This window comes from Typha latifolia, chromosome 10 (genome assembly GCF_019914945.1).
Source record: "Typha latifolia isolate L0001 chromosome 10, TyphaL0001v2, whole genome shotgun sequence".
Taxonomy (NCBI): Eukaryota; Viridiplantae; Streptophyta; class Magnoliopsida; order Poales; family Typhaceae; genus Typha; species Typha latifolia.
The window spans coordinates 4,382,396-4,396,664 of record NC_133095.1 but is presented as its reverse complement, the minus strand read 5'-3'; the positions used below and the strand labels follow the sequence as shown (position 1 = coordinate 4,396,664).

The following is a 14,269-nucleotide window of genomic DNA, read 5'->3' as shown; positions in this document are numbered from 1 at the left end:
TTCAAGTATGGAATGTCAGGGGTCCAAAGGAGCGGATGAAGCAGAGAGAAGGTAGGAAATTGATCCTAGAGCACAAGCTTTCTTTAGTGGGATTGGTAGAGAGGAAGCACAAATGCTTTCTAAATTTATCCAAGCATCAAAATGAAGATGGAGCTTAAAGCATCGATCACTATGGAGAACACTGAATGTCTGAAACACATCAATACATCCATTAAGACTAAACAGGTTATTTAATTTAATTTTATGAATAGGGGAAAAACATTAGTCATGCTGACAAAACTTGAAAAGATGGGTGTTTGAATGCACACCAACCAAGGGTCTGCCAAGTTCCGGATGTAAACAGCCTATTGTATATTTCATGTGTTGGGATCATACTACAGAAGTGTTGAATCACAACAAAAAGAAACATAAGTTTCACTTGGAAAACATCTTTCAGAGTTTAAAGTGACGGTGACAATGCGTGAATGCTCAACCAAGGAACACCATGGGATCAATTTGTCCCAGCCTTTTCATTTTACATAGAAAACCATCAACCTAGTAAAAACTAAAAACAACTGGATCAATCACTAGATCCACCACCTATCAAAAGCAGAGTAAGAGGAATATATGTACTCACAGCAGAACCCTCAGAACAACAAACAAAGTCTCTCATCAGAAATTTCTCACCAAATGGACAGTCTAAATCTACTTTGCAAGCTCCATCTATGAGAGCACATGAGGCCCTCCATACTGCTAAGATGTATCCACGAAAATCACGAGTTGCACTACCTCTACACTGCTATAAGTCTCCATAAAACCACAACTGCACCAAACATCACTAAAGGGCCTTCAAACTCTTTTTAATAATGTCGAGTGGGTTATTTATATCCTCAAATCCGGATCTCCTACCAGGAGTAAAACTCTTAAAAGGAAAAAAAAATCTCCAACTTGGAGTGGAAATTCTATTGGTGGCAAGTGTTACCATCATGCTTATAAACAAACTCTTAAAAAGGGTTCTCCAGCACAAGAGGCTCGTAGTACAAATTGCAGAGGTTCCTCCAAACTTATTAAAAGAATCTAGAGGCGAAGTAAAGCATCCATCCAACCATCCCTCACATAAAGGAGCTTTAACTTTCTATCATTTTGTGAGAAACAATTTGAGTTCGAGTGCTCACCAAACATCATCTACAACCTGTAGCATTTTGGAGGAGCTAAACCAGAGGTTAGAAGGAGAATTAATTTAGAGAAAACTTGAAAAGTTTCAAGTTCGTCATCTACGAGTTCCTAGTTCCCTCAAAGAGCATATTTTCTACCAAAATGTGAGGAGAGCTACTATATACATCCATGTGCTAGGGTACATCAAAGTTTGATCATCAAGAACTGGACAAGTTAAATGCCTAAAACAAGCTGTCTACATCATCATCTAAACCGACATGAGAAATTCTAGAGTTTGATCAACATCGAGTTTAGGACAATAAACGATGAGTGATTTATTTTTTAATCAAGTAGTTCAACGACGTCAGAAGTTCGAGCAAGAGAAGGACTTCAATCTAAGAGATCACAGTGAGAGTGGTTGTAAGGTTATATTATATTTAAATTTGAGTGTGAAATAGTTCAGAGGTCTTTTCATGTTAAAAAAAAATTGTGCCGTGGTTTTTGTCATGTTTACTTTTTCTATTTTGTTTTGGCTTTATGTTCCTACTCTTACTTGGTTTTCATTTTCTGACTAGAATTTCATTTATTTTTATAGTTTTAGTACTCGAGTTTTCTAGTCCTAGAATGGTTTGGACTGCTTAATCCAAATAGTATTCAAGTTTTCTATTTCTACTTGGCTTCAGTTTTCAAAGTTCGATTCCGAATCTATTTTCTAAATCTAGTAGGATTTAAACTTTCCTAGCTTGATTTATACGTTTGATTTTTACTTGGGATTTGAATCTCGATCACCTAATTAGTCTAGAAATCCTATCTCCCCCTAAAATTTTACTATCAAATGGATGAGGATTTTACAAATAAATAAGTGAAATACAGAAATATTTGAACTCATTTTCTGAAAAAGAGGCCCAAATACATCAGCTCACCTAGACCAAGTCAATAGAACTGTTAGAAGCATAATAGAATCTCAATACATCATCATCCTCCAAAATAATATATCCCATTTCCTCTTACTTATTGGTGAAAGTATGAATGAAGAAAAAGAACTAAGAAGGAATTAGGAAAAATTTTACATTCTAAAAACAGCATAACATATATATATAAGTAATTAAAAATGGAGCCTTAGTATGTGTCAATTGACTTCATTTCTTTATAATCTTATAAGCATTAGAGAGATAGAGAGTATAAACTATAGACAATGGCATAGATAGATGAGGGAAAAGATCTAGCAGCTGTTACTAGGTAATAGAATCTAACTACTAAGTACTAAAATTAGCCCATAAGAAAAGATAGAATTTTAAAACGAAGAGATCAGAATTCCAGAGAAGATTTTATATGTAACCTAGTAAAATGGAACACTTACTCAAGTATATCAAGAGCAAATGTTCTTTGGAGCGAATGAAGACGCAACCAGATAGCCTAGATGAAAAGGAAAAAGTTTGTTAAGATGTTGGTCTAGCAGGTTGCATTACATCCTAAAGACATAAAAGTTAGTGCCTTCCAGTATGCAAGCTTAATGCTGCAAATAAGTGATATTGTGTGCAGTAATATTATTATCTACCATATAATGGGGTAACTACTTAAACAAAGGCTATCAGCATTCATTTGCACATACTGATCCACCTGCAGCAAGTGCTGTCAGGTCTTCAAGCAGACGAAGCCCAAGCTTTCCTGATTTACTGAGACCTTCCCGCAAAGTTGGCCCTCCAGATATAGGATCAGCTGACCTGTCATAAGCCATGCAAGTTAGATGATCTTAGGTTAAATCTTCTATTGCGTGAAAAGTTGAATAAAAGCATGAGGGCTGCAGATGCGCATCAATGTATCTATGTAGAAATTATTTATATGCATTGGCAACATATTAGTATACAATAAAACATGTAGAGAAAATTATCAGGAAAAAGAATTACATTAACTGATTGAAACTATGAGTAACATTATCAGTGACAGAGCTAGCACGAGAAATAAGACTTGCAGAACCAATTTTGCCTGAGGGAAGTGATTCAGCAACAACAACATTATCAAATACCAAAGCAACAGCTTGCCGGAAGGTAGCTGCTGCGGTGCTGGAGAAAAGCACATAAATATTAGAAAAATGTTAATTAAAGGACATCTCAAGCAATGTTAAGAAAGATATTCTGATAAATGATTATCTTACTTGCGCACACTGTCAAAAGATCGACTACTTTCAAGTAGTCTTAGGCAGATGCCAAGAACTTGAGCCATGTTCTCCTGCAATAGCCAAAAGCATACTGTGCTTTTATACATAGAATAAGGTGGATAACTGTTGAATAACAATAAATACACACAGGATATTTTCCATCTTTATATCAAAACTAGAGCCAACCAACTATTTAAGATTAGGGACAAGAGGCAAGATGACAGTTATATTTATTTCTTTAAATCGAAAGAAGATAAGATTTCATGACAAGGTCAAGGTCATAACTCATAACTCATAACTCATGGATCAATTATATGGACTTTTAGGTCATCATTTGCTGATTAAAGATTTTGGATAATTTTATTTTTCAATTCACTGTGAGGAAAGAAGATAAGATTTCATGACAAGGTCATAACTCATAACTCACGGATCAGTTATATGAACTTTTAGGTCATCATTTGCTGATCAAAGTTGTATAATTTTATGTTTCAATTCACTGTGAGCATTTTGTGAGGTGAGCAATAGAGTAGAAGAAGAATAGGAACAATAAGGAAAACAGGATAGAGTACATTAACGGTTTTAATGTTTTATACTTCGTTAATTTTCAAAGAATGGACTCTATATTCATAGGTTGCATTAATGTGAAGAAGAATGGGGAATCAGGATATGAACTGCAAATGATGACTCAAAGTAGACACTCTAATTATAGGTTTTGCATGTGACATAAACTCAAAGCCAACAATTTTAAGCTCCGTCTAGCATCGTATGAAGCACATTCCGTGCCAACACAAGAACCACCACAAGATATGAAACAAGAAGGGAAGGGGGAAGAGAGAGAGAGAGAGAGAGAGAGAGAGAGAGAGAGAGGACAAAAATGTTCTCTTAGCCCAAAACTCGACCCTATGCACTCAAGGAAAAGACGATAGAGAATAGTCACCTTAAAAACTCTATATTTGCATAGTTGAAGCAACACATTGTGCAGAAATATTAACTCTAGAAGGTTCATTTTTTTATCTTGCCTTACAACACTATAGAACTCAGGTCACAAAACAACCACGCTACAAGTTGTATCCAGTATAAAATGTGAACTATTCAAGTAAAATCACTAGGATCTACAGATGTTAATTACTACTTCAACACCCAGAAGATGATATGGTCCAAGTCAGATTTGAGTCCTAATAAGAAATTAGTCTAAATCCTTAATTGCAGGAAATTGCAGTCTGTGCAGTTCCGAAAAAGAATAACCACAAAACATTCATATGACGTTAGAATAATATGAGATGGATTATATCGGTGACTTTATGATCTAAACTTTTTGTATTTGAATTTTCTTCAGATTCAGACTCTATCAGAGGTGGAATAGAGTTATAATCCGAGAAAGATATGGTAGCTAGTTTAGATAAATTTAATTGTTTGTTTCCTATTTGGTTTTAGGACTCTTTGATTTATTCTCTATAAATAGAGTTGCATGGCTTGTATATTAAGCATGGTTATAAATTAAATTTATCTTCCTCAATCTCTCTATCTAGTTTTCTCTCTATCATCTTGTAAGTCCTTCTCTACCTTGCTACCCTCTTTTCTTGGAGGTTTTTTCTTCACCGTAATAGTACTCTTTCTCACTGTGCATAAATCTACTAAAGCCATTATCCACGTTCCACTATTATCTACATCAACTTTAGCCCTAATTCATCTACTATATACTGCATCTAAACTCTAGATCATCCTGTCGCCAAGCTACGCCTTTCCACAACCTTCCTTTCAATCCAAACACCACCCCATGATCCCCTTCAATCTCTAGAAGTGCCTCCTAAAGTCCCAATTACAACAAACTACCAGATCAGCTTCATCATACTCCTCAACCTATACTGGTGCGCACTGCCCGATACTTGGAGCACACCACTTCCAGACAATTGCTAGAGACTCAACTGTCAGTCTTAGATCAATGCGCACTACCTCCAGACAGCAGCAAGGGTCCTTCCTTACTATCTAGGGCTGATTTGATTGTGATTCTTAGTGGGGTCATAACAGATTATTTTAAAAAAATAAAAAAGAATATAAGAACAAAAGGATACAAGATGAAGATGGCTTCTATATTCTAATGGCTCTTAGTGGGGTCATAACAGATTATTTAAAAAAAATAAAAAAGAATACGAGAACAAAAGGATACAAGATGAAGATGGCTTCTATATTCTAATGGCGTAAACTATCTACTTAATGTTATACACAGTAGTACAATACAAAAAATAAGAAGAAAAACCTATTGATATCAAAATTTGGCAATCATTGGTGTTCATTTGATATAAGATATCCAAAGTTGCTACACACAAGGTTTAAAATCTTTTGAGATATTACACCCATTGTTGGATCGAGCACTAATTGAAATATACTTCTATAAAACAAAAAAAAAGGAAAACTAACTTAAAGATTACAGATCCAACTACCTTATTTTTTTTTCAAAAGGAAAACTAACTTGAATTATGCTAATGGACAATAGAGTAATTCAAGATAGAGCATAATTAAGCCTAGCAAAAATTAAAGTCATCTCCAGAGAAGAATGCATAAGATGTTGCCATTAGAGCACAATAACATGGGAAGATCAACATTGTCTTGAAAGAAGAAAACATAAAAGTGTTGTCAATGTTACCTCAGTTTCAGGTTGCAAATGTGACTGGAATATAATCAATATAGTTTGCAAGGTTTTTAATTGAACACTCTCATCAGCCATTTCTGCATGCTAAATAACATTACAAACAACAGGAGTCAAAGATTATTTATAATACTTACAATGGAAATATAGCAGTAAAAAAATGTGGGCGAGTGTATAAAATGTGGATAGGTTATTTCACATTATCAGAAGAAAAGCTACTGCACAGCAAGTATCAGATGTAAGTGTCAAAACATAAACTCTCTCATGTCTCAATTATTACAAGTTAGGAGTATTGTCTTCCAAGGATATCCGTGCTGGTGGTGGCATGGCAACTGGCACACCTCGTGCCAGTGGTACACCCTCTTACCAAACCGTGCCGTTCCGAAGCAACTGCATGCCGGTCTCCATGCCAATATAGTCTCTCTTTTTTTAAATTTTCTTATTTCCATTAATCAATATCAAATGAACTCTTTGATCCTCCCTATCATTCTATATTCAACTAGATATTAGTTTTAATTATTGAACTATTAATAGTATATGTTGAATATTATTATGTGTTCAATTATATTATAGAGTATTCAATTATATTATAGAGTGTTCAATCATTAATATTAGTTTTAATAAATATATTCAATCATATTATGTATTAAATAATATTTATATTTGACTATTGCTTTATCTTTAATAAAATAAGTCATTTACAAAAATAATCTAAAAATATAATTTTTATATAAAAATAAAACACTATAATATAGGTTTTAATACATATATTTGAACGAAAAACTAAAAATTGACTTGTCAAAGACCTAGAAATATTTCTATATATCCTAAATTTTTTATTAAAAATATGTTAAATACGTGCTAGTGGCACGCAAAGGGGATGGTGGCACGACAGACCGTTGTTTTTGCTTCTAAGGTGATCATATACAAGGATCGCTGTGCCGGCCAACACGCCCAATGCCAATGAAGTATCAACACTTGGCACGGGCTGAGTCAATGGCACAACCCCATGTCAGGATGTGGCGAGCCATGCTAGTCAACACAAGTGCATGCCAACCCATCATGGCCTTAACCAACTCATATCGATCAGCACAGGTTTTTTGTGTTTGTCTTACACTTAAAACTAATTTAGGATGTACAAATGATAGATTTAGCTCAATTTTATTCGATCTATTATTTGTAAGGGTCTTTCTACATAGACCTAACAATTTGGTACTAGATCAATAAAAAATGCTCTTTAAAATGTAGGAATCAAAGGTAAATTGGATCAAAATTGGTATACGAACATATTAAATTAATTCCATATGAGTTGAGTCAAACCCAAATTTTATAATTTTCAGCTAAAAATTCAACATAATTAGATTTTCTCCAAATTTTAAAATTTTCGAAATTTATATGTCAAATACATTCACATTTGGTCAAAATTAATATAGGAACATGTTAGATTAACTACATTCAATTAGGTTTTAGTTTTAATTATTAAACTATTGATAATTAATAAATATATTCAATCATATTATTTGTAAAATCATATTTCAACTTGATTACTGCTATATTTTTAATAAAATAGGTCATTTACAATATTATCTAAGAATAAAATACTCTAATATGGACTTTAATACCTAAATTCAAGCCAAAAACATGTATAAAAATCTAAAAGATATATTAGAGGCATGTCAAAGATGTGCCACTGGCCCATCGGGCCGTGCCACAAGCACGCAGCGGCATGCGAAGTTTACCGAGTAATTATCGACACAGCCATCCTTGATATAGCCACTAAAATTCTCAACTAAAGGAACAACACAAATGTTATAGACGTAGCTTCGAAGAAATCATCGCTAGAGCAACCATAATGACAACGGGAACAACCAAGTTGTAAGCCCAACTACTTAGGATCAGCTATATAGATAAATATTTCTATTTTTCCTTCATTGAACTCTATTAGGTTCAAGATTATGGGTCAAAACAAGTGATTGTTTTTTTCCTTCTTATTTCCTCCAAAATCAGTATAGTCCGCCTCTCCCACTCAAGACATCTTCTACTTGACTAACATCAATCCATTGAACTGTTGCACTCAGTGGTCTCATAATTAATTTAAAATAGTATCAACCAAATTCTCACATTAACTTGTTCAATTTGGCCAGTTATATCTGATGCAGTATCTTTCTAGACATCTAATAAACCCGTCATCCACCTCAACATCCTCACCTTGCTAACTTTCAAGTTCTGCATTTTGTTTACAGCTCCCTATTATGCCAATTTCATCCCATAATAACTTCTTCCTTAAACTTGAGTGTAAGGTTTCCTCGAAAGTTTCTTTGTGAGTCTTGTTATCCATACATCATATTTAGTGTTATAGTCATCCAATCATATTTCCTTAAAGGGTGTGGTTTGAAAAGATTTTAACTGATCATTTTCAACCTGGTCCAGTCTGAAAACAGGACTAAAACCAGGAAATTTGTTGGCTTCAGCTAGCTAGAGTGTTTCCTACCAAAATGGCAAATTATCAAAAAGACTTTTCAAGCCATTGCATCTCAGGATCAATTTGCCTGCTCTAGTTAGCAGTATCATTTTGTGCTGGCACTTTAAAGAAGAGAATATAACATATAATCAACCATTAAAGGAATAGCTGCTTATCAGAGTTCACTTTACAGAAAGCAATAGTTGTATATCAAATATATATAAGAGAAACTAATTTGTTAAATCTCATTTCTTTATGGTTCTAAACTTCGACATGGGTGAGCATGTATTGTTTATCTATCTGCAACTATATCTCCAATTGTTAGTGGTTCATTTCATACAAATTGAAAACAGAAGGGATATAAGAGAGCCTCTGAAATCTTGAATGATGGATGATGTTTTAATCCTGATCAGATAAGTAGAGTCTAGATCCACTATCTCCTTCAGCGAAATTTGTAGAATTACATTAAATTAGTTTCATCATTAACTTGTATATCATTGGAAAGTCATGCCACAAAAGCTACAGTGATACACCACCTCAAATTTTATTCCAACAAATTATATGGAATATGTTGCCATATAAGTATATAAATGTCAGAAAAAATGGGCGTAAATCAGCATACAAGATCTCTTGTACTCTTATAAACTATGAAACAGCAACAGAAATAGAACATTCTTCTTTAAAACAAATTTAGAAAAACAAAAATTCATGGATGCAAATATAAACTCTAGGAATTTCAGGTATACAAATAATGAAATAAACATAATAATGATCACAACAACAATAATAATGAAATTGAACTCACATCCTTCAAAGTAGAAAGTATCTCCTTCAAAGCTGATGGTGCAACAGCATCGTGCGATATGAGCTTTTGCAAACAAGAGAGTCCAATGACACTCAGTTTCACTGACTTAACATCACATGCCATCAGAAATATCCGCAGTATATCATCATTTTGTGCTATTTCGTTTGGACTAGACAGGGAACGTAGCTGGAGATGAAAGCACATTTATTTAAAATTAACACAGTAGCAATTATCAAGCTCGAATGATACCAAAGTTAACAAAAAGCAAAATCACCAAAACAGCATGCTAAAGTTTTAAACCTTTCCACTTCATTGGATTAGTAGGCAGATTCCTACTGACTCAGAAAATAAGTCGTGTACAAATAAGAGAAACACGGTTATCGCAATATTTGGTAAGATAACCGCCAGTACTCCAATTTGGTCGATAATTCTAGTTACTTAAACGAAGAAAAAATTAAATTTTCCAAAAACAATTCGTTTCACAAGAATCTATTCTTCTCATCTAAATTCTACAAACGAGATGTTACCATTTCCCCAATCAATCTAAGGACTAGGATTCCGATGCAAATCATATGTTTGCCGAAACGAAATAAACGACCAGATCTGAGTAGAGAAGCGAGGGAGGAATCCAACGAATACCTTCAGGATCGCGTGCTCGGCCGCGTCCTTCACCGCCGGGTACCTGCGGCGGGCTTCGGACGAGAGGGCGCGCAGATCGGACTCGAGCACCGCCATGAAAGCCATCTTCCTCCTCTCTCTCTCTCTCTCTCTCTCTCTCTCTCTCTCTCTCTCTCTCTCTCTCTCTCTCTCCCCGACGACGAATACTAGATTCTTCGATTTCCAGGAACGTTTAGGGTTAGCGTTTGGATCTCGGAGGACGAGGGAGAGGAGGAAGGCTGGGCATTACGAGATCGTCGAGAAGCGAAGGCGGGGGTAGAGAGGTGGGAGAGCAGCGAGGTGGCACGAGCCTTTCTTTTCCCCTTCTCGCCTTCCCCCTTTAGTCGTGGACGCCAAGGGGAATGACATAATTACCTTCACGATCTTTGTGATGGGAAGGTTTTAGGGCCGTTGGATCGAGATCGGAGGGATCGTTGAGCCGAGTTTGATCCACTGCCACTGGGAGTGGGGAAGGCTTGAAATAATATAAGTTTAGAATCACTATATCAAGATGTTTCATATATATTCTTCAATTCAATTCAAGCTTGATTCAATTTGAATTTGATTTATTATCAACTTTGATCCAATTTAAACTTGAATTAAGTTTGCATCTCGCTCAAACTTGCCCTGACAAATGTTTGGTTCAAAGAAGCTCATCTTAATTATCTTTTTTAATAAATTATGACCGCTAATTATAAACTAGACAAAAAAATTAGCTCTCCCTAATAAATAGATTAAATGGTTGAGTCAAAACATTATGTAACGAATTCAAACCGTGCATATATATAGTACTCTAAGAAACCTACAAAATATCTAACTCTAATATCTACGAAGAAACAAATAACATATATCATGAGTTAGTAAGACATAGCTACTAAACTACACATTAGAGTGTTGCTGCTGAAAAGTCTTCAAAATGCCAAAATTGAATTAGACTCGAGCCACACATTAGAGTATTCTTACTGAAAAATGTAAAGTAGATTTAGTTATAATCACCAATTTGTAAGGCCCACATGTTCAAAATCATTAGTTTGTCTGAGAATAAAACTAGTTCTACGAATCTCTATTGTATTAGCAAATGAATCGTTATAGTTCAATTTGACCAATCTATCATGTAAAAGTTCCCATCTAACAATAATAGACAAAACGTGTTGTGAGCCAACAACTCTGAACCCAAGCATTGTCAGACTCTGGTAGCCCATTTTTCTCGTGCAGCTAAAATTCACCAAACTATCTTTCCTTAAAATTGAGATTAATCGTTGCGTAATCTCTAAAAAATTTCGAGAGAATAGTAGTCACTGTATAGTCGAAAGAAAAGATAGTCAATAGTTTCTACATCTAGTGAGCAGATTAGTATTTGAGGTCAACCTTAAAAGAGGATAAGTGCATTCAAGTGTCAAAACCAAGGTTAGCGGAACACTAACCTCGTTTAAACCCAATCCAAACGGGTTAACTATCGGAGCTCCATTCCGGATTCCTGAGTAACTCCATGCCCACCTTATCCTCTCCACCTTTTAAGTAACCTCTCCCTCTCTATTCCCATCTCTCGACCTTCCTCCCATGGCTTCCTCCCTCCTCTTCCTCCCCTTCTCCCCTCTCATTGAACCCAAACCCAAACCCAAACCCAACCCCAACCCCCACATCAACCCTAAACCCCTCGTCTCTCCTCTCTTCCCTGGCCGCAGCACCCGCCGCCTCCCATCTCCTCCTCCCGCCGCCGCCGCCGCCTCCTCCTACAAGGTCACCTTCGAGCACGCCGGCTCCACCCAAACCCTAGAGGTCGCCCCCGACGAGACCATCCTTGAGCGCGCCCTCGAAGAGGGCCTCGACGTCCCCCACGACTGCAAGCTCGGCGTCTGCATGACGTGCCCGGCGCGCCTCCTCGCCGGGGCCGTCGATCAGAGCGACGGCATGCTCAGCGACGACGTCGTCGAGCGCGGCTACGCGCTGCTCTGCGCCTCCTACCCCCGATCCGACTGCCACATCCGCACGATCCCCGAGGAGGAGCTGCTCTCGCTCCAGCTCGCCACCGCCGACGATTGATCCCGATTCAGGTCGTTCTCTGCCCTAATCGATTCCCCTTCTTGTTGTTGCTTTCCTACACTAAATTAGAACTTTTTTTTTTTCTTTTGGTGGATTTCCATGGTGAGTTATTAATTAGTTGATTACTGCTAGGCCTTTAGAATTAGTGTTTGCTCGTGCTAATTAGAGCTGCCTGTATCTATTCTTGGTGTGAAATTAGTATCTGAGTTATGAAATAAAGCTCTTAGCCTGAGTAAGAGGTTGAATGTTTCTATGATGAATTGGTCTCTGTATGATGGATGAAGCATGCATGACATGAGTTGCAATGACATAGATCTAGTTTCTTTGTAAGGAAATTTGCATTTCCAGCCCCTTGTTTTTAACTTATTACCTTTAACATTGTTTTTTTTTTCCGTAAACCTTGTATCAACGATAACATTTTTTTAATTAAAAAACAATTATTTTTTATTTAATGCTTCAATTTACTGTATTAAGATATTGCCTATTTTTATATAAGACTTTTTCATTTATTTGTCGTGACACATTTTGAAGGGTCTCATCCTTCTTCGTGATGAAGAATAGCAAGAGATTTCCTCTCGTAGCTCTTTTATATGTTACCAACGCCATATTTTATAATCAAAACAGATAATTGAGCATAAAATTATAATGTTCTAAATTTTTATTTTATACTTTTACATAATCTTTTTTGTCTAAAATCCAATTAAGTATTACGTTGGTTTCACTCTCATCTTCCGAATGACCCGAAGTTATATCCCTCCAAATTGAAAAGTTCAACGTACTAATAATAAGATACTAAACAATTTAACATTTTAGCAATAAGATACTAAACTGTTCGGCTTTTAATGTGAAAAAAAATTTATCTCTTAGCGCTGATTGTTGGGTGTTTTTCCTAATAGTTTAAGTGTTGAATTAACACGACAGTTAATATAGCCAAAACACTCTTTTTTATATTAAATTTGAGATACGATCTATTTCAAGGAATAGCGCTAGCTTGGTCAAAAATTCCAAATAGATGGGATAATAGATAGGTCAAAAACTCATGGTAAGTTCCTAAGATTGTGATACTCTATTTTGCATTTTAGGATTGCGGAAGGTATCTAGACTTAGTCTCCCTATGTCTCTCTTCACTCGCACATTTACACACAATGATCTTCGTAAATTCCTACTATTCTATGAAAAAAAAACTCGAGCAGATGATGCATATAGACTATTAAGCAATAGCCATCCTCAAAGATCAAGCCACCGCGGTCAGATATCAAAGCCGAGTCTGTAAAAATGAGTAAGCTAGTTCCTTCTCTGCAACACAGCCGTAATAAAGAAGTTCTACAGATCACGGCATCGTTGCATGGGTTAAAAGAATATAATGAAACAGAGTATGTCACAAAACTTGAAATGCAGTTGTAGCAATTGCATTTAGCACCACAGCATTTAATATCACAGCAATATTTGTGTCAGCGACTCAACATTACTAAGCCCAGGTGAGATGAAGAGAGTTGCAAAGTTGCGTAAGATAGTTGAAGGACGCATTTGATATTCAAAAACTCGTTGGCAGATTATTAATTTTGATCAGATTATATTTGATTTTTCGATTTAGTATATAAAGCTGAGTACATATATATATATATATATATATATATATATTTTTTTTTTTAATCTACACATATTTTATTATAATAAAATGCACATTATTTACATATATAATGTACAATATAATCTATTATAATAAATTAAAAAATTAAATGTAATTAAATTGTAAAAGCGCAGTTATGGACGAAACCTAGTAAGGAGGCTGCCGAGAAATAATTGAACTATAGAACTCGATTATTTATAATAAACATGAAGAGTGTTGTCCAGTGCAATACTGTGAATGTATTGTTATTTTACTGAAAATATATCCGTTTGACAACTACAAGACCAAAGCAGATAAGACTAACTGGTCCACAGTATGACTAAAGTAGGCAATTACCACACTTATTTTCCGCAGATCTTCCACCATTATTGCGAAAAGAGGTGGTATAGAGGGAAAAGATGACAGCAGAATAATATCTATGAAGCATATCAGCAAGGAGAATTATCACCATAGTGCGTGTGGTGGCACCGTAAACTGGGTTTCTTTTGAAGAAGAAAATTACAAAGCCTTCCAACAACCAAATCAGTGCGATAACAGAAGCAAACGACAATGGCAAAAGGACCAAAGGGTACTAAAACACTGATGAAAGCAACCACCTAAATCAAGTTCAACATAGTTCATCTAATAAATGTTCTAAATGGGCGGAAATAGACAATAATTGCACTGCCAAATGCAAACTTAAGACAAGGAATACCAGTCATTGATCATCTGGAAACAAAGCAAGCAAAGAAGGC

At 35.6% G+C, this 14,269-nt stretch overlaps 2 protein-coding genes across 7 annotated transcripts in view; one reads left to right on the top strand and one right to left on the bottom strand.

Annotated features, from left to right (window-relative positions):
• LOC140796198 (uncharacterized) overlaps positions 1-10,204 on the bottom strand; it is a 46,110-nt gene extending 35,906 nt beyond the window's left edge. For 5 of the 6 annotated variants that reach the window (XR_012110419.1, XR_012110418.1, XR_012110415.1 and 2 more), the window contains exons 1-7: positions 9,845-10,204; positions 9,206-9,391; positions 5,937-6,026; positions 3,290-3,363; positions 3,042-3,197; positions 2,747-2,858; positions 2,495-2,550 (exon numbers count right to left, since the gene is read on the bottom strand). Coding sequence is in view for 1 of the 6 variants with exons in the window: in XM_073149119.1 (XP_073005220.1) it covers positions 2,495-2,550; positions 2,747-2,858; positions 3,042-3,197; positions 3,290-3,363; positions 5,937-6,026; positions 9,206-9,391; positions 9,845-9,949 (779 nt within the window). In the remaining 5 variants the exon portion in view is untranslated. Of the gene's footprint in view, positions 1-2,494; positions 2,551-2,746; positions 2,859-3,041; positions 3,198-3,289; positions 3,364-5,936; positions 6,027-9,205; positions 9,392-9,844 lie in introns of those variants that run through there. The other variant, XR_012110417.1, reaches the window with a different exon arrangement.
• Positions 10,205-11,343: 1,139 nt separating this feature from the next.
• On the top strand, positions 11,344-12,161 carry LOC140796542 (ferredoxin C 1, chloroplastic). The gene has a single exon (XM_073149586.1). It carries the CDS (start codon positions 11,423-11,425, stop codon positions 11,903-11,905), a length of 483 nt encoding a protein of 160 aa, XP_073005687.1. The 5' UTR covers positions 11,344-11,422; the 3' UTR covers positions 11,906-12,161.
• The last annotated feature ends 2,108 nt before the right edge of the window (positions 12,162-14,269 follow it).

What these genes read in the sequence shown, in the direction of transcription:
- LOC140796542 (XM_073149586.1), top strand. Translation starts at nt 11,423, where the DNA reads ATGGCTTCCTCCCTCCTCTTCCTCCCCTTCTCCCCTCTCATTGAACCC.